Here is a 24,280-nt window from a genome sequence, read left to right as displayed (position 1 = left end):
TAACTATATATGTATGCATGACTCAATACTACAACAACAACATCAAACATTTATCCCACTACTTAGGGTTGGCTACATGAATCCTTTTTATCCATTTTGTCCTGTTAAGAGTCAAATTCTCATTCAAATCTAATAAAAAAAAGATCACTTCTAATACCTTCTAACCAAGTTTTTTAGGTCTACCTCAGTTTTTCTTAACATAGGTCAAATCTAATGCATCTACTCTCCTAACCAGGTCATCGAAAAGCCAACATTTTGTGACCAAACCATCTTAAGGCGACTCTCTCTAATCTTATATGCCACTAGAGCTACCCCAATCCAACATTTTCACGTATTTACTCATTTCGCATTCTGTCTCTAAGAGTAAAGCCACTCATCCACCTAAGCATCCTAATCTCTACAACACTTAATTTTATGCTAAGTTAAGATACACTTGATACCACTGCTAGATATTTCATCTGACCAATGTCTGAAAGATAAACACTGCCTCAATAGAAGTATCCAATATTGAAGAAGCCATGCACCTTCAATTGAGAACAAAAGAATGAGTTAAAACACATGAAACTCCAACGAGTGTCAGTCCTACCAAATAGTTACTTCTATTATGTACAGTGATCGTTAAATCCTAATCTTTTCAATAAAGGGGCATCTCAATTTAGTGTATAAGTTTTTCCTTTAGAAAAAGTCAAAGATTCAAAATAATGGGTGCTATCTTTTGTTAAATAAATTAAAAACTGATCCAATCGTAATAAGAACACAACACGAAATAAATAGCACTTGAAATGAACCACAAATAATTTCCAAAAACATACCAGCCTCGTTTCAGTAGCTGAGCAGCAACAGCTGAAACTTTCACTTGTACATATGCATCAGTCGCACTAGCATGTTTTGTTGCATAATGGAGGCAATATCTACAACAACAAAAGGATTGAAATTAAAGATAATCAGAAGCACCGATGATCATCTGATGTTGAATAAAATGGAAACCCCACAATATTAAATTTCTTTTGTTCTCATCCGTAAGAACTCCCCATTCCCTCATAGAAGCATCTCCAATTGCAGAAGCAGCCTGAAACCGTGCATTCGGCATCTGAGAATTTTCTGAAAAGTTAACAAGTGTGTTGTATTAGATTGTTAATACGATGAGCAGCCCCATCTCATTTATTTAGGATAAGCACTATGATTGTACTAATGTGCTCAAGAGTACGGGCATTTTGCCGAAATAGAAGACATAGAAGATTTAAAAAAACAAAAAAGATACAGCTTTCATAAACACGAGATGGAGGAGAAGAGAGCTAATAGTAATGATAAGCCTATGCAACAGAAGTATCACTCAATGACAAATAGTTTGTTCTTTGTTTTTATACTTTTCTTCCCCTTTTTGGCAAAAGCACATAGAACAGAAGGTTAGCTCACAGAAGATAAGCAAAGAGTGATAATAGGGCAAAAAACATGTTTGAAGTAAAGCCAAATATTTGAAGAGTTCAGTCATAAAACTAAGGCCTTAGCCATAATAGACCAATCGCAAATGGAGTTACAATCATTCAAAAAAAAAACAAGATAATAACTGTTTCACTTAAAATAAAAATAGCTTGAGAGATAATCACCTAAAAAAGAATTGAACACATCATGAAATATTGGTATAAAGGTTGAATTAGCTCTTCTTAAGATTAAAATTATAAGGTATACTGACTGGCAGAAATTTTTTCGTGAAACGAGAAAGCAAGCTCTGTCTAAAAAAACCCACAAGGAACTTACCAAAGAAATGAGAAAGCATAAGGCTACAAGATCAATTTGCATAAAAAGTTATTGAGTGGCGGTTATTTCTGTATGTTTAATCATATTTAAACAGCATAAGCTAACGTTGTAAGCTTAACCTACTTAGAGCGGACAAAGCAACAAAAATTAAGCAATATGATGTATATCCCATTAATTTGAACTATCAGCATACCTAGAATAAACCGGCATGACTGGTATGGCATTGGAGATTTACTTAAGAAGACAAGAAGTTGCTCTGCTTCCAATGGACTCGCATGCATCTGTAACCTCAATGAGACAAATTAGAAATAGGCAACCTCAGAAATGTACTATCAAAATGGAAAAAAATATATTTAGCAGTAGAAATCAGATAAAAATAATAATGAATTAACAAAAGTTGTTAAACTAAGCTAATTATAAGACAAAACTTATAAATAATCCTCAACCATTCTTCAAAATCATAAAATAACAACTTACATGTTGATGTACTAATAAGTAACAATCACACAAGAATAGAAAGATGTCACCTTTAGAGAGGAATGCCACCTTTAGAGAGGAAAAGGACATATTTTATAAATGAAAATACAGCAACTACTATCATGCTGACCAGAGTGTGTAGAAATAATATAAATACCAATAAATAAGTTAATATATCTATAGCCATATGCAGAACATGTTTTTTTCATACAAAGCTTGAGCAAGTACATTAAGAGAAAGGCAACACCTGCTTAAGGTCAACTTGAAAGAAAAACAAGATGGCATGAAAATGGATAGCACAGACAAACAAACTCAATGTAACAATCCTGTAGTAAGACCTGGATCTGTTGGAGCACAGCAGGAAAGAAGAGTGATAAATAGATATATCTTGGTCAGGGGTTAAATAAAAACAGTTACTATATCAATTTGTAAATTCGTAAAACGGTAACATGAGATAGCAGTGCCACGTGCCAGTAACATCAAACATTTGTAGCGAGTGCTGCCACTTTTTCATTGATCAATTCATTTCCATTCTAAGAAAAATCTCCACTCCTGCGGATTCATCATCAATTTTTTTTACATTGTTGGTTCAGTCCCAATATGTCAATATTCAAGTAATACATATTGCCATCATATTGAGATAACAGAATTTTTTGTTGTAAGATAAAGCTTACTAATTAATTCTTTCTTTCAAATTTGTTGGCTATGTAAGGCTTCTGTAAATGCTAACTATGATTTTGTATTGCCACATGTTATATGTTAATGTATGTGAATAAATTCTAATTAGTAAAATTGATGAGGACATCTGACTGTGAAAGTTTATCAGAGGAGCCGCAGATAAACGACCATGATTGTACCATTTTATTTTGAGTTATTATTTGTATTTTAGTTATTTTATGCATTTTTACTCTCACTTGAGAGAGTAGGCATATGTGATCCCAGGGGGCACTTTAGTCATTTGTCTTATTATTATATTTTGGCTATTTATAGCCCCCCTCCTCTTCTTTTGAGGGGATGGATGATTATTAAGAAAAAAATTATGCACTCTTGTTCTTAAGTGTTTTGAGAGTTCTTATGAGAGTTGAAGTCCCTAGGTGAGGGAAACGTGCTACCCACAAGCACAGGAAGCGTCCGGGCTCATGGTTTGAAGTCCCTAGGTGAGGGCAACAGCATTACTCATCATCCGCAAGAAGCGTACGAGCTCGTGGTTTATCTTCTTCGTCACTCCCCCCCTCCCCCCCCCCTCCCCATACCCAAAACCACTCCTCTCCTCCTCCCAACCACCAGTTCAAAACCCCTCCTCTTCCTAGTCATCAGCTCAAACCCTAAAACCCTTTCCCTCCAAATGAGAATCCCCAAATTGAAGCTTTACATTAATAACGCATTTTAAATTAGGAAGAATTTTCAAATTCAGATTCCAATCTATTGGAATTTGAAATTTCTTTTCTAAAATAGGATGAGTTATATTAAGAAAGTCCCTCCAATCAAGGCCTTTTAAATTTGAATTTAAATTGGAGAGATAATTTGTATTAAATTCTCTTTCCTAGTTTAAATTGACTTAGATTGGAAACTCAATTAAATCCCCGAATCTCCTCCAATGTTCTTTAATTAGCTCCACCCTTTTGGCTGAAATTAATTTCAGAGATTTTGAATTTGCTTCCCTCCGAATTTAAAATCGAAATTTTCAAATCAGATTTTAAATTCTTTAAAATTTGATACTATTTTCATAAAATAGATGGGTTAAATTAGGAAAGGCCCCACCATTCAAATTAATTTAAATTTTAAAAAGGAGATACTCTAAATCCCCTTTCCTAATTTAAATTTTCAAACTAAGTAACCTCTCTTAATCACACAATTAAATCTCCATCAAGGAGTTGGCCCACCCTTCCTCCCTCCTTTAATTGAAAAAGATTCAAATTCAAACTTTTCCCTTCTCTCCAAATATTAAAAATTTGAAATTAAATTTCAGATTTTGAATTGTCCAACCATAAAAACATTTAAATCGTAATATAGTTTCAAAATTAGGCAAATTTGCACAAAACTAACTCGGAGGATGTTACGAGTGCTAACAATTTCGTTGCACATTAGGAAAAAAAATAGTCAACCATAAGCAAACAATGAAAGATAAGGGAAAATCAAATAATGGCAATCAAACACTGATGTCTTTTGGACAATCAATGAAAAAAATTGTGAACCCAATGCATTTGGCAATTTAGGCAACTTCAGTCATAAGAAGTCCTTAAAAATCAACTATATATATTGTAGTTAAATTGACCAACAACGTAGGAAAACTGAGAATTGCAATGGTATATTTACATTACCACACTAATATTTAATTAAGCAACCTGTTGGCAGAAGTTTTTGGGTATAAATAGTATCTATTACACAGCGAGGATGAAAAGATTTTTGAAAGAAAAGGCTCTGCAATGTGGCAGGTCAAGCTCTCTACCATGTCATGATGAAGAAGTGATCACCATACTAGTAAACCAAAGTGCATAAGAAGAACTCCGACGTGACCTAAGCAATATAATGTTGTGTTAGTCGAGTTACTCATGGAGCAATACCCATAACAACAACAAGCCTTTATGCCACTATGTGGGATCGGTTACAAGAAACATTTTTCTCCATTGTATGATATTAAGAGTCAAATTCTCATTTAAATCTAATAAAAAATGACATTTTTAGCACTTTCTAACCAATTCTTTTTAGGTATATCTCTATCGTTCTTAACATAGGTAGGATCTAATATAATTACTCTCTTAACAGGGTCACTGGAAGGTTGATGTTTTATGTGACCAAATCATCCAGAACTCTCTCTAATCTTACCTGCCACTATAGCTGCTCCAACCTTCTCACGTATATACTAATTTTACATTCTATCTCTAAGTATAAAACTGCTCATTCACCTGAGCATCCTCATCATTGCAACAATTAACTTAATTTTATGTTTCTCTTCTAATGGCCAACACTGTGCCTTAAGGCATGCAGGCCTCACCACTCATGGAGCAATACCTATGCAGAAATATTTCAAATATCTTGTTGAAGAGGAAATCATGGTCCAGGTTATGAATGCATTAAATAAAAAAGAAGCTACGAACTACACAGAAGCCGTTATCATGACACGATTTAATAACAAGAAAAAGGACTTCCGAATAATAAATACATCAACACTCATATCAAAGTGGTTGGGGATGGGATGAAGATATGCACATACCTATAGTAAGTGTTGAAAATTGTGATGAGATCATACAGGTACAATGTAATAACTTGGTATTGTCGCATTGGTATTGAATGTGAATGAATTATGTTAATCGTTAATCCAAATTTTTCCTGTTTTCTAGGATACCCCAAAATTGGCACGGTTCCATAGAAATCATTTCCACCAATATAATATTTTCAAGAAGATTTGAGGCAACAACATCATATTAGGAATGTCACCATGATACACGAGGACAATAAATATTAGGAACCAACAAGAGTTAGACAAGATTGAACCAATTGATGATGATTTCATGCCCACAAATATGGTGAGTTTTGATAACAATATGTATGACACTGAGCCATAGGCTGATATATATCTAGCTGAGGAGATTGAGGCCCGGCCAGGTATAGTACCCATGAGTCGAAGCAAGAGATCTAGTGAGGATGTAGGTAGGACTTAATGGTACAACAACAGAAAAATCAAATAAGGAGACCTTGAACAAATTATTAGTTTGAAATAACAAAAATGCAAAGATGTTTGGGGAGAGAATAGATGGACATTGCCAAGACACAATGTCTAAATGCTTTATGAAGCTAAGCACAATGGAGAGTATATCAATGAAAGCCACACACATGTTGTCCATGAAGCTCTCATGCAAGATAGGTAACACTGGATGAAGTGTTGTTGCGTAACTAAATCGAAAACATGCTCAGCCACTATCCTCACTTTTATGCTTCTCCAATTTGTTTGTCGTAATTAATATATATATAATACTTAAAAAAAGTATATCACTAAATAAGATTAGTGGTATATTTTTTCAGTATTTGTTCAACAACTGTTTGTTCCTTATGTTATTTATTGAGATTAAGCTAATATAATCATTTGTTATTGTAAAAAGCATTTCTCCTTTTAATGATCAAATTTCAATTTTGTCTTGCTTAGTAATGGCTAATTATCTGTGGTAAACTTTCCAATGAAATTTCCAACAAGGTTGATGAGCACTTAGATCGTAATAAAGCTATTGGTAAATTAATTTTGTCTAAGGATAGTAATACGTCGGATGAGGAGCTACGCATGCAAAGGCATGTGTTCAATAGGTCTTATAAACTAGCCAATAGCTTGTAGATGATGTAATTTCAAGGAATCCATTGTGGTTCTATAACTATTTTAGGCTTCCAGCATAAACATTCTTGCAACAAAAGGAGTTATTAGTTAGTCTCAGCTTGTTAAGTGACATGAGGCATATAATAGCAAATGAACAATTAGATATTTTCCTTAAAGGGGTTGTACATGCACATAGCTACAAACAAAATCATGAAATTTTCTAGCACTCCCTTGAAATAGTGAGTTGATACTTCAATTTGGTGATATAATTGATAGTTTCTTTAGTTGGGGAGTTCATTAATTTGCCATCCGTGAAAGCCGACTATCATCCATTCATAAGATTGAACCCACAATTCCATCCAACTTCCAAAATGCAATTGGAGCTATAGATAGTACCCACATCCATGCAGTTTTTAACAAATAATTGCAAAATACTGCAATTGAAAAGAATTGACTTTTCAAAATGTTAGTGCAATGGCCTCATTTGATCGGCAATACATCTATGTCATATTTGGTTGAATGGGGTTTGCGGCTTATATCAAGTTGTTGCGACCTATGGATGAGGGGAGTTTAGAGTGCCAAGTGGTACATATTACTTGGTTGATTTTAGCTACGCTAACACCAATAAACTAATGGCACCATTCAGAAGATGTTGATATCATTTGAGTGATTGTCATGGCTCACAAGTACTCAATCAAATAAAAGTTGTACAATCATCATCACACACAACTACGCAATATAATGGAAAGAACGTTTAGCATTTGGAAAGGTAGATTCCAAGCTTTAAATCACATACAAATTCCTTCAATGATTTAGGCACATATTGTTCTTGCTTGTGCATTGTTGCACAACTTCATTAGCCACCACCAAAGGCACGATCAATATTTCAATATGACTCAAATTATAAAACAGCATTACAATGATTTTGGTAAGGTACAATTCAATGATGAAGGCCCTAACATGCACTCAATAGTTGGAAAGATAATTAAAGGTGATGCAGTGAGGCATGTTATCATCACCAACTGGTGAGAAGCAGGCAGAAGATTTTTATTTTATTAGGCAAAAAAATTAATTTCAAATTCTGGCAGTAATTTGTTAATGTATTAATCCACTCCCATGCAATGACTCAAAAACGTTGATCAGTTTGAGGTGCACGCTATGTTTAAACTGCCAAAAAAAGTAAAATATTGATAATTAATTGTCTTTTCATCTTATCGGATATGATGCTCTTGCTGCCATGTAGCTTTATTTTGATTTGATGATTAGGTGTATTTGTACGAACTATTCTTACTTCATTATAATTTCTTATGCGTAAATCTTATTTGAATTAGCCAGTTTAAATCCTGAATTGCATTACCAAACAGTTTGACAGGATTCAGCAGGTCTGTTATGCCAAACAATTTTTCAGGATTTAACACCCTCGGGATTTAGTAAATTCAGATTAATAGAATTTGCTAAAACCTGTTGTGTTAAATCCTACTTACAGCCAAACAGAACCTAAATCTGAGATTTAATCTAAAATGAAAGAAAAAAGATATCTACGAAAATAGTAAAATTATGTGGCTCACAAAACTGTTTGGCAAATTTAGCCTAAATACTAGCTAAATCTTGCAACCAAACAGGTCTCACCAATCGTATGGGTCTTTATTTCCAAAAAAAAAAAGGAAAAACAACTGGAATAAGGCTGCGTGCTTTGCTAAAATAATAAAAACGATGCAATGCGAGCAGAACAAATACAAAGAAAACATCCAGATTCCTGAGAATCAGTAAATGAAATAATAAGCATAACATCAAACATAACACAAATTCCATGGTTTGATTCAAATCATAAACCATCCACAAATCCTATAAACAAAAAAAAACAACTAAAACCAAAAAAAAAAAAAAGATCAGCAAATATAGATATCATCCCGGTAAAGAAACTAAGAGAAAGTAAAAAAGGTTAAGAAAATATACCCTGATCAAAGAGCAAGCATGCTCTACGGCGTGCATGGTGGCCTCGAGCTCCAATACATCCACCGGATCTCCAGGTAACCCGCTCATCTCTCTGTTAATAAGGTTTTCGAAGGCTTGGAATTTTACGTGCGGACGAATGGGAAGAATAAACTCTTCACTGACAGGACTGAGATTTTGAAGGTGTGAAGGGAGTCGCCGGAGAATGGACAATGCAATGAGGGCACCCGAAATATCACCGGCAATTCCGGCAATTCTCACCGGTTCTTTATTTTTAGCAAATTGATAAAATCCAGCTGCTTTTTTATTGAAAAATATGGTTGAGAATTTATTTATTTTGTAGACAAATTAAAAGCAATTATGTCCCATTTTCATTAATTAATGCAAAATTACAGTAAAAAGGTAAAAAAAAAAAATAGATTCTTTTAAAAAGATCTTAAGCAAAAAGCTTAAAAAGTAAAAAACATCAATAACTAAAAATAGAAAAACTAAGAACCCCAAAATATAAGGAACTCATAAAGGTCAATATCCATACTAGGTATCAGATAATATCACATAAGCGAGCAAAATCCCTTGAATTGCTGAAAATAGCCATCCATATCACTAATGGCAGTCGAGCCAACCATCTAAGAGATAAGAACTATAGTAGAAGCACCATGCCCTTGGTTGCTAGAAACAACCATCCAAATATGAAAACTGGTTGTCGGGTCAACCTTCCAAGGGACAATCGAATGAGACACATTCATCATAATCCCTTCTCCCTAGTAGCCAATCCATAAAAATAGCACAAACTTCAATATGAAACAAACTAAAAAGGCCAACACAGCATAGATCCAACAAACATATCAAAAAAAAAAAAAAAACAACAACAAAAGAAAAATACTCCAGTTGAGAACCCACTCTAGCCAAGCAACACCAAATACAATCCTCACTTAACCAAGTGCTTACTAACATGATAAGATCTCTATGATGAAATTTTAGCCAGACAATCTTCTTAATTAGCCTACCAACAGTTATTGCACAGTTAATGTTTCCAGTAAATTTTCTGTTGTTCATTTCTTTCCATATGAAATATAAAGAGTAACAAGTAATAAATAAATAAATAAACTTCTTGCATCCTTTTCCAAAGTTCATACACAATTAAAATCTAACACTTAAAGAAGAGTTAGCCTAAGAATAAAGGAATTTAATCATGGCACCAAATTAGAAATAATGAAGAATAAAAAAATCACACTAAAAAAATAAGTGATTATGATCCTCCTCAGCTTTAGCACATAAAACACATGTGAGTGGAACATTTAAATTCTTTTAGAAATAATATCTGTCATTTTTAACCCTTTTAACTGTACCATCCAAGCATAACACAAAAAATGCAAAGCAAATTTTTTATGCCAGATAAAATAGCATCATTTTATTTGTGTTAAACCATCATAAAAAGCGGCATGAAAAATCTTAAAAGGTAGGAAAAGCACATCACCCCAAGTGGTACAAGAATCAGATTGATAAGAAATAGAAATAAAAATGGAAGAGACTGCTTATGAAACCAAAGAAGCAAAATATCTAGCAAATTTCAGCAACCAATTGTTATCAAATTACCAATCGAGGTAGAATGAAGAGAAGAGCAACAATTAGAATACATCATCTAATTTAAAGTTATACCCCCACACCAAGGGTCCTAATAGAAGGAAATAGAGCTATTAGGATGAATAATGAAAGAGATCTTGTTTTTAATATATTTCCAAAAAGCAGAAGCCTTAGGTGTTAGGAGGGCGAGGCTTCCAAAGAGAAATAAACTTGTGCTTAACCCAACTAGCTAGCATATAATGATCATTTAAAATACATCATATAAGAGAACAACTAAAAGCATAGTTTAAAGAATTAAGATCAGGAATACCAGGACCCCCAAACCTCTTGGGTCGACAAACATCTTTCCGAGCAATCAAATTATTAGCAGCAACATGAAACAAAAAATTAGAACAAACCTTCCTAATAAACTTGCCACAATATTTAAGAAGAATAAGACCCTAATCCAATAAAACATAGTATTACGAATAGAAAACTTGGGAAATTGTAGTCTACCAGCAAAAGATAAGATCTTAGCTTTGCACCCATGTAGCAAATCAGTTATTCAATTTAGCAATGGTTGAAAATCAGAAAAAGTAAGCCTTTTAGTAAAATAGGTAAACCAAGATATTTCAAAGTGTTATGAGAAATTGATATATTCAAAAAATGATAAATAATATCAGCTTCATGAGCACCGTTGGAGAAGATAGCCAAACTTTTATTGTGATAAACAAAAAGACCAAAATAAATAAAAAAATGCTTCTATATTTACTTTAACCTCTCAGCATTAAGCATAGAGGTTTTACCAAAACTAGGATATCATATGCATAAAGTAGGTGAGAAATATATTTGTCACCAACCTCCATACCCTCAAAATGAACAACAAAGAACTTATCATCTAGCAAATCAGATAAGGTGTTCATAACAATGCAAAATAAATATGGAGAAAGGGGACGTCCTTGTCGAAGACCTGAGGATGAACTGAAAAAATCATCTAAAGTACCATTAAAAGAAACATAGAAAAAAGTTTCCTCAATACAACCCTTAATCCAAGAAACGAAGAGGTTAGGAAAACCTTTATAAGTCATCCTATATAAAATAAGATCTCTAGAAATTGTATCAAAGGCCATATAAAACATCAAGCTTTGCACAAAAATATGTATCTTTAGCCATATAATTAAAGTCCCTTAATAGTTCATAAGCTAGTAAAATATTATCACAATAAATACTTTTTTTAATAAACCCAACCTAACTAGGATGAATAACAATAAGGCATAATATATTGCATATGATTGGTCAAGATTTTATCCACAATTCTATAAAAAATATTGCATGAAGAAATAGGCCTATAATTAGTAATTAGTGAAGCATGACAACTTTTAGGAATAAGAGAAATAGCAGAAGCTTTTGCAACCCTAGGAATTTGACAAGAAGAAAAAAAGTGCAAAATAGCTTTGCAGAAAACATAACCAACAATCTCCCAAGAATTCTTAAAGAATTCAAAAGTAAAACCATATGGTTATGAGGCAAAAGAGGAAGGAGCAAAAAGGACCATCTTAATTTCTTATATAGAAATATGAGATGTTAAGGAATGAAAAGTTATGTAGGAATAACTCTACCATCAGGAATATAATTAGAGGCTAAAAGAACATGCTTTGGAGAATTAAAAAACCTTTTAAAATGCTAAATAAAAGTAGCATAAATGCCTTTAGGATTTGATACCACCCCCTTAGTAGTAGAAATGGCCTTAATTTTGTTTATATATTGACTGCAACAAATTTTTGAGTAGAAAAAACTAAAATTATCTTCTCCACAAGTAATCCATCTAGCTTTAGATCTCTGAATAATTGAACGGCCTATGAGGACATATTATAATTAAGGAGAGAATTCGCCTTCTTTAAAGAATCATTAAGTTGATGATCATTAGGAGAACATTGGATTCGCTACAACGAAAAATCTTATTTTAGGTGCAGATCATTTATAGAGGCAAAAAAAATTTAGAGGAGACCCAAGGCTGAGCCTTAATTCTACCTTTAAGCTTATGCAAACTGGAATAGAGACCACTTATATGGCTACCAACTAGAGCAGTAAAAAAATATCAATAAGTATATCCCAAAACTAAGGCTTATTATACCCAAAAATTTTAATTAAAAATGAATCTATGCCTAAAATTATCCTTTTTATTATTAGAAAGAATAAGAGAGGAGTGATCAGAGAATCTAGGCTTATTCTCATAATAAAAAGAGGTCGGAAAAGAATTCAACCAAAGACCATTCACTAATACCATATCAAGCTTAATATGACTACGAAAATCACTCATCTAATTAAACCAAGAGCCAAGATACCCAACATATGAAATATCTTGAACACCAATAATGAAAATAAGATTGTTAAAGTCATATAACTTACAATTAGGAATGATATTCCTCCAAGATTTCTCCTCTAAGAATCTACAACAATTAAAATCATCCAACAAAACCCATGGAGAGGAAATGCTAGCAGCCAAATTTAGAATATCATTCCATGTTTAATTTATCAATAGGAGAATTAAAAGCATATACAACTATAATAAGGAAGGAAGAAGAAGAGCCGACCATAAAAGATCCATGAATCAATTTGTTAGTAGAAAAATAGGAATGAAAGAAACATAAGATGTGATGTCCCATAATCTAATTTGAAAGAGTTATTCTTTTAATCTTTTAATATACAACAACCAGAGCTATTAAATATCATTTATCAGTAATAAACAAGTAGAACAGATTCTATAATTAAAAACATTAATATACACATTCATATTCATTTTTAAAAATCATATACACTATTCAGGACTAGAACAAAAAGAAATAAAACCTGAAGAATCCTAACCAACCTCACACCCCTGCTCCCCTACCCTGAAATCATTTAATCACATATAATGAACTTAAAAAGCCCAAAATGTTACTAAAATCTATAATTGAATTCAAATCATAGTAAAATGAGTAATATGCATATCAACTATTAAATCATAGCAGTTGCATTCATATGATCATTGAATCAATGCATAAACAATAAAATTCATATATAGTAGCAATAGAATCTATAAACAATAAAGCATTACGGAATGGAATCTAAAAAAGTTGTAAACTAGTAAGTATTAAATCTATAAAGCAATCGTCATATCCATAATACCAATTAGTAAAGAAATAATATAAAATATCATATCAAAATATCGGTAAAGACTAGCAAAATTCTGTTAAAATAATAAATCATATAAAAGTATACACATGTTATCCAGACATTCTATATCATGTGCTCAGTATATCATATGCTTAACATCAATATAATGAATAAATAAAATTAAATAGTATCAGTATCTATATATCAGTAACAATAACAATCTAGTGACAGGAGTAATAAAATGGTGCAATAATAGTAAATCTGTATAATAATAAAAAATATGTATAATAATAATAAGAATAATGCCTCGAGAACATGTATTTCAGTAATCATATTGAACAAGTTAGAAGTCCTGACTATCACGATATTTTTCAATATTATATCAGTATTAGAAAAAATCATTGGCTCGATAAATAGAGTCATAACTTTTTGCCCGTCGATATTGTAATCATCTCCTCATAACTCTCAATCAGTTTCATATGAATCAGTTGAGGATAATATCAAACCATAATATTTAAAAGAAAGCCCGTCGGCCTGCCATCCTGTTATAATTCAATCAGTCTCCAACCAACAGGTCAATCAGTTTTTATTGCAATTTTAGATTCAAGGATTATAATTTTTATGATAGTAAATATTTTTAACTCTTTTGTTTTCTACTATTATGCTGCCAACTAACATTTCAGGTCCACAAGGTCAATTGCAAATCAAGCTAGCTCAAGAGTGGGTAGATTAGAGCTGAGTCAGTCTATAAGTGTACTTCAAGTGTTTTTACCTTTTTTTGAGTCAAATCTAATAAAGTGGGACATGATGCTAAGTAACCTTGCACACACACACGTAAAGGAAAAAATTCTATCTATTTTAGAGTTTTCTATTTTTGATCATATCGTTTGGGACAATCCAAAATCATCTTGGATGATTAGTTAAAATAGAAACCCTAATTAGAGCATTCTTGTTAAGGTAGTCAAATTAAGCAAATTATCCTGGATGATATTAGCATCGTCTTAGACGATATGCTCAAATCAGAAAGAATCAATCACTAACTCTTAGGCATGTTATTATTTTTAGATATCGTATATGACATCGTCCTAGATAATGCATTACAATTATGCCTAAATTAGTCTAATGATTAATGAAAGCAATTAAAGTTTGATTGATCGATGATATCATTTTGGATGATTAGTTAAACAAACATTAATTTCTTCCTGGACAAATAGAATGATATTATGGATGATATGTATTAATTTGAACTAATCATAATGGATGATCCAAGAATCATCCTGGCCGATCCATTATTTTTTCATCATCCAAACATGTAAATTCTGGCTGAACAGAGCGATGGTCTGGATGGTATTTAATGTTTTGAACTAATCATATAGGAAAATCCATAAATCATGTTGGATGATTCATTATTTTTTCATCGTCTAGATAGGTGAAGTCTGGTCGAATAGAGCGATGGTCTGGATGATATTTGATATTTTGAATTAATCATACAGGACGATGGATGATCATAATAAATAGATCATCTAAACATCCAGCCTCCCCCAGATAATCCTAGCTGATTGAGCTGAATTTGTACTAATCGTACAGGACAATCTGTCGATCATCCTGGACGATCATTATCAGTTTGTTTTAATTTAGGGAAAATTTGAAGTCCTTATATATAAGATCTCTTATTTACTCAAGATATGATCTTTTACTGCTATCCTGACATGAGAGAGCTAAGAGGAGAAGGAGAGCTTGGGATAGAGATAGAGGATCTTGTGAGTGAGAGTTTGTGACAGTTTCACAAAGGTTGCTCTAAGCAAGGATCCGAGTCATTTTCTTCAGTCATCATCCTTGGTTCCTTGGAGGTTTTAGAGAGGTCTACTTCAGCGATTGATTGAGATTCTCTGCATGCTTCTGGAGGAAGCAAAAGGAGTCTTTAGGAGGAAGTGAAAAGAGTTGAGTTCTCTACCTCACCGGAGTCAATGGAAAGTAGTTTTATATAGGCTTCTTCGCCTTACTGTGGGAGCAAAAAGAGAGTCATTGTGTTTAGTGCAATACCCGGAGGAAAGGCTCTAGGGAGTGGACGTAGGTCAAGTTGACCGAACTACTATAAAATTTTGTGTGTTCTTTCTTATTTTATTTCCACATTTAATTTTCACACTTTATTTTCTGGTGAATGATTTTTTATTTGTGGTTTTAAAATATTTTAAAAGATTGTAATTTTTATTTGAGAATTTTTAAAATACCAATTCACCCCTCCCCTCTTGGTTAGCCTTGAGCTGGTTCATAAGGGCTTAACATCTCTAATGAACTTTCAATTTTTGCTTATATTTTACACACACAGTAGTATCATAATACTATAATAGTAATTTTAATCATATATCTACATTCATTTTTAATGCATTATAACAAATAAATATAATTGAGCTTAATTTAGAAAATGCCTAAAATATCATAATGTTAGATAACAAAAATTATATTAGGCAAAAATTCACATTTTCTAAAAATTACCAAATTATTAAAGATTGTATAAAATGATGTTTTAAGACTTTTATTGTAATACACTACTATTTTTAGAAATTAAAATAAATTTTGGGATAAATAAAAATTGTTGTATTTTAAAAATCACCCGGTGAAAAATCTCAAATAAATACTGAAAATGCTTATAATCATGATCTCTATAACATACAAAAAGTTACGATGTGAAAAATTTGTCAATACAAAGTTATTTATATTTTTTTGTAACAGAAAAACATATTTGATCAGAAAAATATCAAAGATATAAAATCTTTAAAATCAAAAATAATGTAAAGGTTTCATACAGTGAGACGAGCAATTTTCCCAATTGGCCCGACGGATGAAAATCGCACTACGACCTCCAAATCTCTACTTATTTTTTCTCTCTCCTCTCATTTCTCTCTCTCTCTAAAACATCTCTATTAGCTTTTAAATGGATTTTTTTAGGATTAGTTAACGACTTAACAAATTTTAATATATTAATATAATATTTATTTAATCTTTAATTAAATCAAATTTTTCAGTACAAAATTAAAATAAATTATTTTAGGACTTCAAAATTTATAGAAAAATATTCATAAACTAAATCATTTTATTTAAAAAGTATTGGTGAAATTAGTTTGCAAATCGGATACGTGACGATCCCGAAATCCTTACTTGTACCGATAGGCACAAATTTTTTTAACGATTTTCATTGACGCCCAAAAATTACAAAAAAAAAAATTTAAGTAAAATACTATAATCAAAATATAATGGGAAAGATAGATTATGATTTGCAGTTATAATAATTCTAGAAGAAATTTGACAAAGTCAAAGTACGGACTATTACAATCTACCCACCTTAAGAAAATATTGTCCTTGACATTTCCCTTAAGGATTCAGACACTAAATCAATATAAATTAAATTAGTCCAATCCACTACAGGAAAATGTCTGGTTACCGACGGATTTTTCCGGCAGAATTAGGGTTGACGGAAATGATGACGCCGTTACCGGTGGAACTTGTGCACGGAAGTTTTACGGCGAACTTTACGGCGGCTTACCCATAGCAAAGTTACCGGCGGATAATTGACGGGTCATGTGCCTACTTTGTAGATTAACCGGCGCAAGATCCTCCAGTAATTACCGACGGGCGGACCGACGGGTATTGCGTCGGCGCAACTTAAACACGATGAAATACAATCGATGGATCAAACGATGGTAATTATACTGTTGGATACTCCGCCGAAAATTCGTCGGTAAATATTATATATCGAGCGAGCCCTAGGGCTGCCTTCTCATTTCTCATTTATGTGTTTTCGCTCTAGCGCCTTCACCGCTGTTCGACTTCGCTCCGACAATCGCCATTTCGACTAAGCTCCGACGACGGTAGATGTTCGACTTCGCTCCGACCCCTTGGCCACTGTTCGCTGCTTTGTCGCGGTTCGACTTCTCCAACAGTGTTCGACTTCGCTCCTTGGTCGACGTTCGACTTCGCTCCTTGCGTTCGACTACTGTAGCTATTCAACTTCGCTCCTTGGTCGGCGTTCGACTTCGCTCCTTGCATTCAACTTTTCTCCTTGTGTTCGACACCTCTGATGGTGTTGAACTTCTCTCCTTAGTTACGTGCCTTCAATTCGCTGTTCGACTTCGCTCCATCGCTCCTTCAATCCGATCCTAGCTCCTTCCACCGAACCTTACTCCTTCGACTGAATGCTCTGATCCTCGCTCCTTCGACCGTGTTCAGGTTACTTTCTCTCTTTTTCGTTATTTGAGTTCGCTACTTCGACGACCTAACTTTCATATTATCGCTCGTTTGCTATGTGCAGGTAACTTCTTCGACTTCGCTTGTTGGAACGGTTGTTACGATATTTTAAGGGGAGCTCGCTTGTTGTGCAGGTAACTTTCTTTCTTGCACATTTGTTATAAAAGTTATGAGCATATACATGAAAATGTTGGAGTAGTTATAGTGGAAGATAAGATTAGAGAGAGTCGCCTTAGATGGTTTGGTCACATTTAACGGAGGCCTTCCGATGACCCGGTTAGGAAAGTTGAGGTATTAGATTTGGCTTATGTTAAGAAAGGTAGAGGTAGACATAAAATACTTGGTAAGAAAATATTAGAAAAGATCTTTCTTTATTAGATTTAGATGAGAATTTGACTTTTAACAGGACATAATGGAGAAAAATGATTCATGTAGCCGACCCCACGTAGTGGGACAAAGGCATGATATTGTTGTTGTTGTTTCATGACTTTCATCTATGACGTTTATCCTCCAAAATAATGAGCAACAAAGCATGATATGCATATATAATCTGTGGGAATTAACTAGTGATATGCATATAAAATTATAATATCTAATTATGCTTGTTGATTAGAGAGATGTCCATGATATCTCGAGATCTCAGACTGATGTTGATATATTAGTTCCAAAAAATATTACAACATTATGTAATATATCTAAATTATATATATGTAGGTCATATTATGGATATCATAACTCAATGAAGTTGGATGTATAATCGATTGGCGCAAGGACGAAAGACATTAACAGATGAGTTCATTAGAGGGGTGAATATTTTTATTCAGACAGCTTGTCAACTACCTAGTTTCATCTCAGATGGAAAATTTCGTTGTCCATGTTCTAAACATAAAAATATGGTGCACCTAAGCCCAGATGACGTTACTATTGATCTATATCATCGAGGCTGCATGCCAAAATATTGGTATTGGACTTCACATGGTGAGTATGAACCACATTTGTTACTCATACTTAAATTCAATCTAAACCTTAATGTTTACGGGAGTTTCATTGATGGATTGAATACAACATAAGAAGTAGAAGTCCAAAAGATAGTGGAAACAGAATTCCCAATTTGGTTTAAAAATGCGGTACAAAAAATGGCTATTCATCTCTTTAATTATTACATATTAAGTATGTTACTGACATATTTTATGTTTGATTATGTAATTGGTGATGTTCCTTATCTGAATTTGATGTATAAATGCAAATTGTGTTGATGTAAATTATGTTGCTTATATGTGTTTTTTATGCAGGTATTTTTTTGTGGAAATCAGTTTTTAAAGGAAGGAAGGTTTTCTTTTCTGTGCTCCATGTTTCTGGCGGAATTTTCGCTGGTCGGTCTGCCGGAACGACGATATGGAATTTCTGGCGGATTGTATCCGACGGTTATGTATCAATTTTTTAACGACGGTATAACAGTTCCGGCGGATCGTATCCGACGATTATGCATCATCTTTTAACAACGGATCATCCGCCGCAAAGACCGGCGGAATAAACGACGCTAAACAAAAATATTCGCCGACGAGATTTCGATGTTTTTTCGCCGGAACTTTCGCCGGAAACTTGTTTCCTGCTAAATTTGTGCGTCGGTGGAAAATTCTGATGTACGATATTCCGGCGGAGAGTTTTGCGACGGTGATCCGCCGGAAACCAACAATTTCCGGTGCATTTTTGTTGTTACCGACGGATCTAGTCCGCCGGAATAAGCATGTTTTCATGTAGTGATCAAAACTCAAATAAAATCAAAATCAACTCAGTACTCATTAAAAATCATACAGTCATGTAGTTCATTCTATCACAAGTCATTTAATTATGTATGCAAACTAATGCACCTTAAACTACCCATCCTACTAAACTCTCAATTAATTTATATAGCTTTGATAACAATCAATTCTTCCAATAATTATGCTCTGATATCAATTGTGATGCACCATAATTTAATGTGAAAGATTTATTCTTTTAATCTTTTAATAAATAACAATCTTAACTATCTAATATCATCTATCAGTAATAAACATTACAATAGATTCTATAATTTAAAAAATTAATGTACACATCTATATTCATTTTAAAAAATTATATACACTTCTCAGGACTATAACAAAAAGAAACAAAATCTTAAGAATCATGACCATCCTCACACCCTTGTTCTCCTGCTCTGACCTGAAATCATTTAACTACATATAATGAGCTTAAAAAGTCTAATTGGTCATCAAATTCTACAATTGAATTCAAAGCATGATAATAGAGCAATATGCATATCAACAATCAAATCATAGCAGTTGTATCCATATATATGATTATTGAATCAATGTAAAAATACACTACAGGAAAACCCCTTATTACCGGCGGACGAAATCCTCCGGAAAACATAGATATTCCGACGGAACTACAAGTCAAAACAATCAAATCACATTATTTTTCCTTTTTCGACTACTCATTCCATGCAATATACAATGAGAGCTACAGTGTTAAGGATGTTAATAGTAGTAGTGAAGAAAAAATAGCTGAATGATCATCACATATAGCAGCTCCATAGCCACTACCACCAACGCAATATAAGCATTGTCACCCTCAAGATGACTAGAAAGGATATTTTGCTAGACTTAAGCTCAAACTCAATCATCACATAAATCAAAATAAATCTAATTATTAGATCCATCTATGGATCATCTCGTATGATGCCAAAAAAATTGAGAACAAACCTTCGGTTATCTCCTCGGCGGCGCGCGACTAGGGAGAGAGGCGGCGGCGCGCGACTAGGAAGGAGGCTCGGCAAAGTCCGGTGACCGTCGGCGACGTCTAACCACGGCAAGTGACGAACGGCGACGGGCGAAGCAGTCGAAGTGAGAGAATGGAAGGAAACGAATGACGGCCAGAGGGTTTCGGTTTCGGGAAATAGGGCTTTTACCGGCGGACGTTCCGCCGGTATTGACATTAGTGACGTCGGTATAGGTTCCGACGTCTGATCCGTCGGATATATTTCGTTGAGTTTAAATACGCCGGCGCAATGTCCGCCGGTAACATATGCCGGAATTTTTCCGTCGTAATGTGCGACGGAAATTGTTCAGGCAACCCTATACCGTCGGATTTTCCGGCGGCACCAAGGTCGATAACTTTACGACGTCTTTTGCGTCGGAAAGGTTGACGCAAATTTTTCGTCGAGCAAATCCGCCGGTGACCACGCCGTTTATTACCGTCTAGAATTTTCCGCTGGAAAATCCGACGGTATTCGCATGTTTTTCCGTAGTGATAGTAAAATTTATATGTAATAGCAGTAAAATCTATAAATAATAAAGCACAATGGTATGGAAGCTAGTAAAATTGTAAAGCAGTAAGTGTTAAATCTATAAAATAATCATCATATATGTAATATCAATCAGTAAAAAAATCATATAAAATTTCATATCAAATATCATATCAAAATATCGATTTAGGCTAGCAAAATCCTGTTAATATAATAAATCATGTAAAAGTATACACATGCTATCCAGACATTTTATATCACAGGCTCAGTATATCACATGTTTAACATTAGAACAATGAATTAGTAGTAACAAATAGTATCAGTATATATATCAGTAACAATAATAATCTAGTGGTATGAGTAGTAAAATGATGCAATAATAGTAAATCCGTACAATAATAATAAATATGTACAACAATATGTATAATGTTTCAAGAACATGTATTTTAGTAATCACACTAAACAAGCAAGAAGTCATAACTATCATGGTATTTTTTAATATTATATAAGTATTAATAAACCGTTGTCTCAATAAACAAAGTTATCACTCTTTGCCCATCGGCATTGTAATAATCTCCTTATAACTATCAATTAGTATCACGAGAATCAGTAGATGATAACACTAAACCATAGTATATAAAAAAAGTCCGTTGGCCCACTATCCTATATAGGTCAATCAGTCTCCAACCAACAAGTCAACTAGTCTTTACTTCTCTTTTATACACATAGTAGTATCATAATATTATAATAATAAATTTTATCATATATACACATTCATTTTAAATGCATTGTAATAAATAAATATATTTGAACTTAATTTAGAAAATGCCCAAAATGTCATAACGATAGATAAAAAAAATCAAATTAGGCAAAAATTCATATTTTTTGAAAATTATCAAATTACTAGGGATTGCATAAAATGATGTTTTAAGACTTTTATTATACTACACTACTATTTTTAGAAGTTAAAATAAAATTTATGGTTGACAAAAATTATTATATTTTCTATATCACCCGGTGAAAAATCTCAAAAATTACTCAAAATGCTCATAATCATGAACTTTATAATACAAAAAGTTATGTGGTGAAAGTTTTGCCAATATAAAGTTATTCATATTTTTCAGTAACATAAACACAAATTTGATCAGAAAAATATCAAAATATAAAATCTTTGAAATTAGAAATAGGATGAAGGTTCCTTACGGTGAGACGAACAATTTTTCAACTGGTCCGACGGACGAAAATCGCACCACAGCCTCCAAATCTGGACTTCTCTTTTCTCTCTCCTCTCATTTCTCTCTCTCTATCTCAAACGTTTTTGTTAGCTTTCAAATGGATTTTTTGAACAATATCTTTACAAGAAGTGACTTTTCCACTAATAAATCCTCTAACATTTTAAGAAACAATATTATGTAAAACCTTTAAGACTAAGAGAGGAATTTGTTGTCTTCCTAGCATTCTTAGATCTGGTAGACTTACCCAACATAATAGGTATTAGTTTGTCTACTTGATCAAACATTTTATATGTCTGTGAGGACCGAGCTTTTGGGTTAGAATGTTGAGATTCACCTCTTTGCTCCTCAAGAGAGTAGAGATCCCCAGATTACAAGATCTGAAACTTATTATGAAGGTTAGTATCAAGATGTAGTTTAAAAACACTGGAAGAACTGGTGGTATTAAGCGGAGGAGAACTCTCAGACAATGAGTTCAAATTAGGAATTATTACTTTCATAGCCGAAGAGGAGGCTTCCATAAGCTGTGTAATTGAAGAGGCTGGAGGATTATCAAAACATTTATGTTTCAGAATTTACATTCATCTTATTAAATTTTTATATACTTATATAGCAAATAATTAAATTATTTTATTTTCTTATAACATCTAAGTATCTCAAGTACATCAAAATATATAAATAAAAATATTATCTAATTTAAATAATTTAATATTAATAAATTGTTTATGTTGTTTAGTGATGAGAATATTATATGAATAAATATGAAAATTTAAATATTATATATATAAATATGTTTATTAAATACATAAAATTCAATGATACATTTATAAATATTCAAATATATATATATTTTTTAACATTATCTTTGTATAAATTATTATAATAAACTCCATCAATTGTTTCTATATCTTTTTTTAATAATGATTGGAATGTTATCAAGCTTCTGACGCTTGCTAAAAAGGAAATTTTTGATTTTATATGCTTGATAATAGTGGTGATTGGAGAAATATAACCATTATTTTTTTTTTTTATTGGATGAATATACCTAAAAATTTATTTTAAGCCAAAATACCCATCTTCAGACCTTAAAATACTTATTTAAAATCCATTATCAGCTCATTTATTTAAACATGGTTCAAATATGATTCAAATAGATTTTACATATGTTAGATATAACACCGTAGAGTTTACAAATTTAATAGAATAAAGTGAAATCATTATAATTATAACTTTGCATTGTATAAGATTGATAGAATAAAGTGCAAAAAAATAGCTATAAGCCTATAATTATAACTTCAATCCAACAACTATAACACATCAAGATAATAGACATTACATAATTGCATAATCTATACAGTTAGTGGCATTGTTTTGAGAATTATATAATATTAAATTAGTTATAACACTTTATAATAAAAATAATGCAAAGTAAAAAAAAAAATTCTATGAAAATGGTGGGTTTTTGCCTCTATAAAATAAATTGGCCATGACCTCTCACTTCCCATTGGTGAATGTTGCACTACATATTTCTTCCCCTTTGAAGGGCTTTTATTTTTTTTGGTGGCCACTCTTCGATTGCACCAATTTTCCATTATAACTCAACTTTCACATATACCTCCACTTATTCATCTAACATATGTACTTGAAGATAAATATATGAATTACATGAACATATAATATACATGAGTACATAGGCCGTTATAACTCCACTTATATATGTTGCACAGATTACATCCAATGCATTCATAACATTTGCCACATTCTCTAATATTTATCCTTTCCTTCTCCCTTTGATTATTCATTTCAAGCACACAAATATGAAAATATGAGCATTTTTATCATGAATCATGCAACAACACATGAACATTAACATTTTCACCATGTATAGCCAACAACATCAATAATTTTAGCATGTAATAGTAGTAACATCAACATTTACAATATGTAAAAGCTTTATCAACATAATGCAGGACTACATGAAAAACTCACATATATAACAAACTTAGTGATTTCAGGGAAAATACTTGCGTACATATTCAATGTTTGCAAAACATAAATTTGTTCATAAATAACATCTATAACATCATTTCGAGGATTTTATCATTTTACAACACTTTCTATTAATATTAATATAATCAATAAAACACATAAAAAATTATACATTCAAAACTACTTGGTAAAACTTTGAGTTTTTTCATATCAATAGGCTTAGAATACCCTATTCTATAACTTACTAAATGTTAAAGTATGGAAAGTTTCTCAAACTGAACTAAATTACATAAATTATCATAACTTTCACCCAAT

General features: G+C 32.5%; 1 protein-coding gene across 1 annotated transcript; it reads right to left on the bottom strand.

Moving 5' to 3' along the window:
- Nucleotides 1-712: 712 nt before the first annotated feature.
- LOC110102728 (exportin-4) lies at nt 713-8,782 on the bottom strand. The gene is made up of 4 exons (XM_028700581.1): nt 8,498-8,782; nt 1,952-2,039; nt 993-1,101; nt 713-911 (listed from the first exon to the last, which is right to left on the bottom strand). The coding sequence occupies exons 1-4, from the start codon at nt 8,582-8,584 to the stop codon at nt 728-730; spliced, it is 468 nt and encodes a 155-aa protein (XP_028556414.1). The 5' UTR covers nt 8,585-8,782; the 3' UTR covers nt 713-727.
- Nucleotides 8,783-24,280: the final 15,498 nt, after the last annotated feature.

Source organism: Dendrobium catenatum, unplaced genomic scaffold, assembly GCF_001605985.2.
Source record: "Dendrobium catenatum unplaced genomic scaffold, ASM160598v2 fragScaff_scaffold_1557, whole genome shotgun sequence".
Classification (NCBI taxonomy): Eukaryota; Viridiplantae; Streptophyta; class Magnoliopsida; order Asparagales; family Orchidaceae; genus Dendrobium; species Dendrobium catenatum.
Note: the sequence above shows the minus strand (reverse complement) of the source record. Positions and strands in the feature narration are given on the sequence as shown.

Coding starts and splice junctions, on each gene's coding strand:
- LOC110102728 (XM_028700581.1), bottom strand. CDS start 8,584: ATGAGCGGGTTACCTGGAGATCCGGTGGATGTATTGGAGCTCGAGGCC. Junction 1,102..1,951: donor GTCATGCCGGTTTATTCTAG/GTATGCTGATAG, acceptor TTAACTTTTCAG/AAAATTCTCAGATGCCGAAT. Junction 912..992: donor AACAAAAGAAATTTAATATT/GTGGGGTTTCCA, acceptor TTGTTGTTGTAG/ATATTGCCTCCATTATGCAA.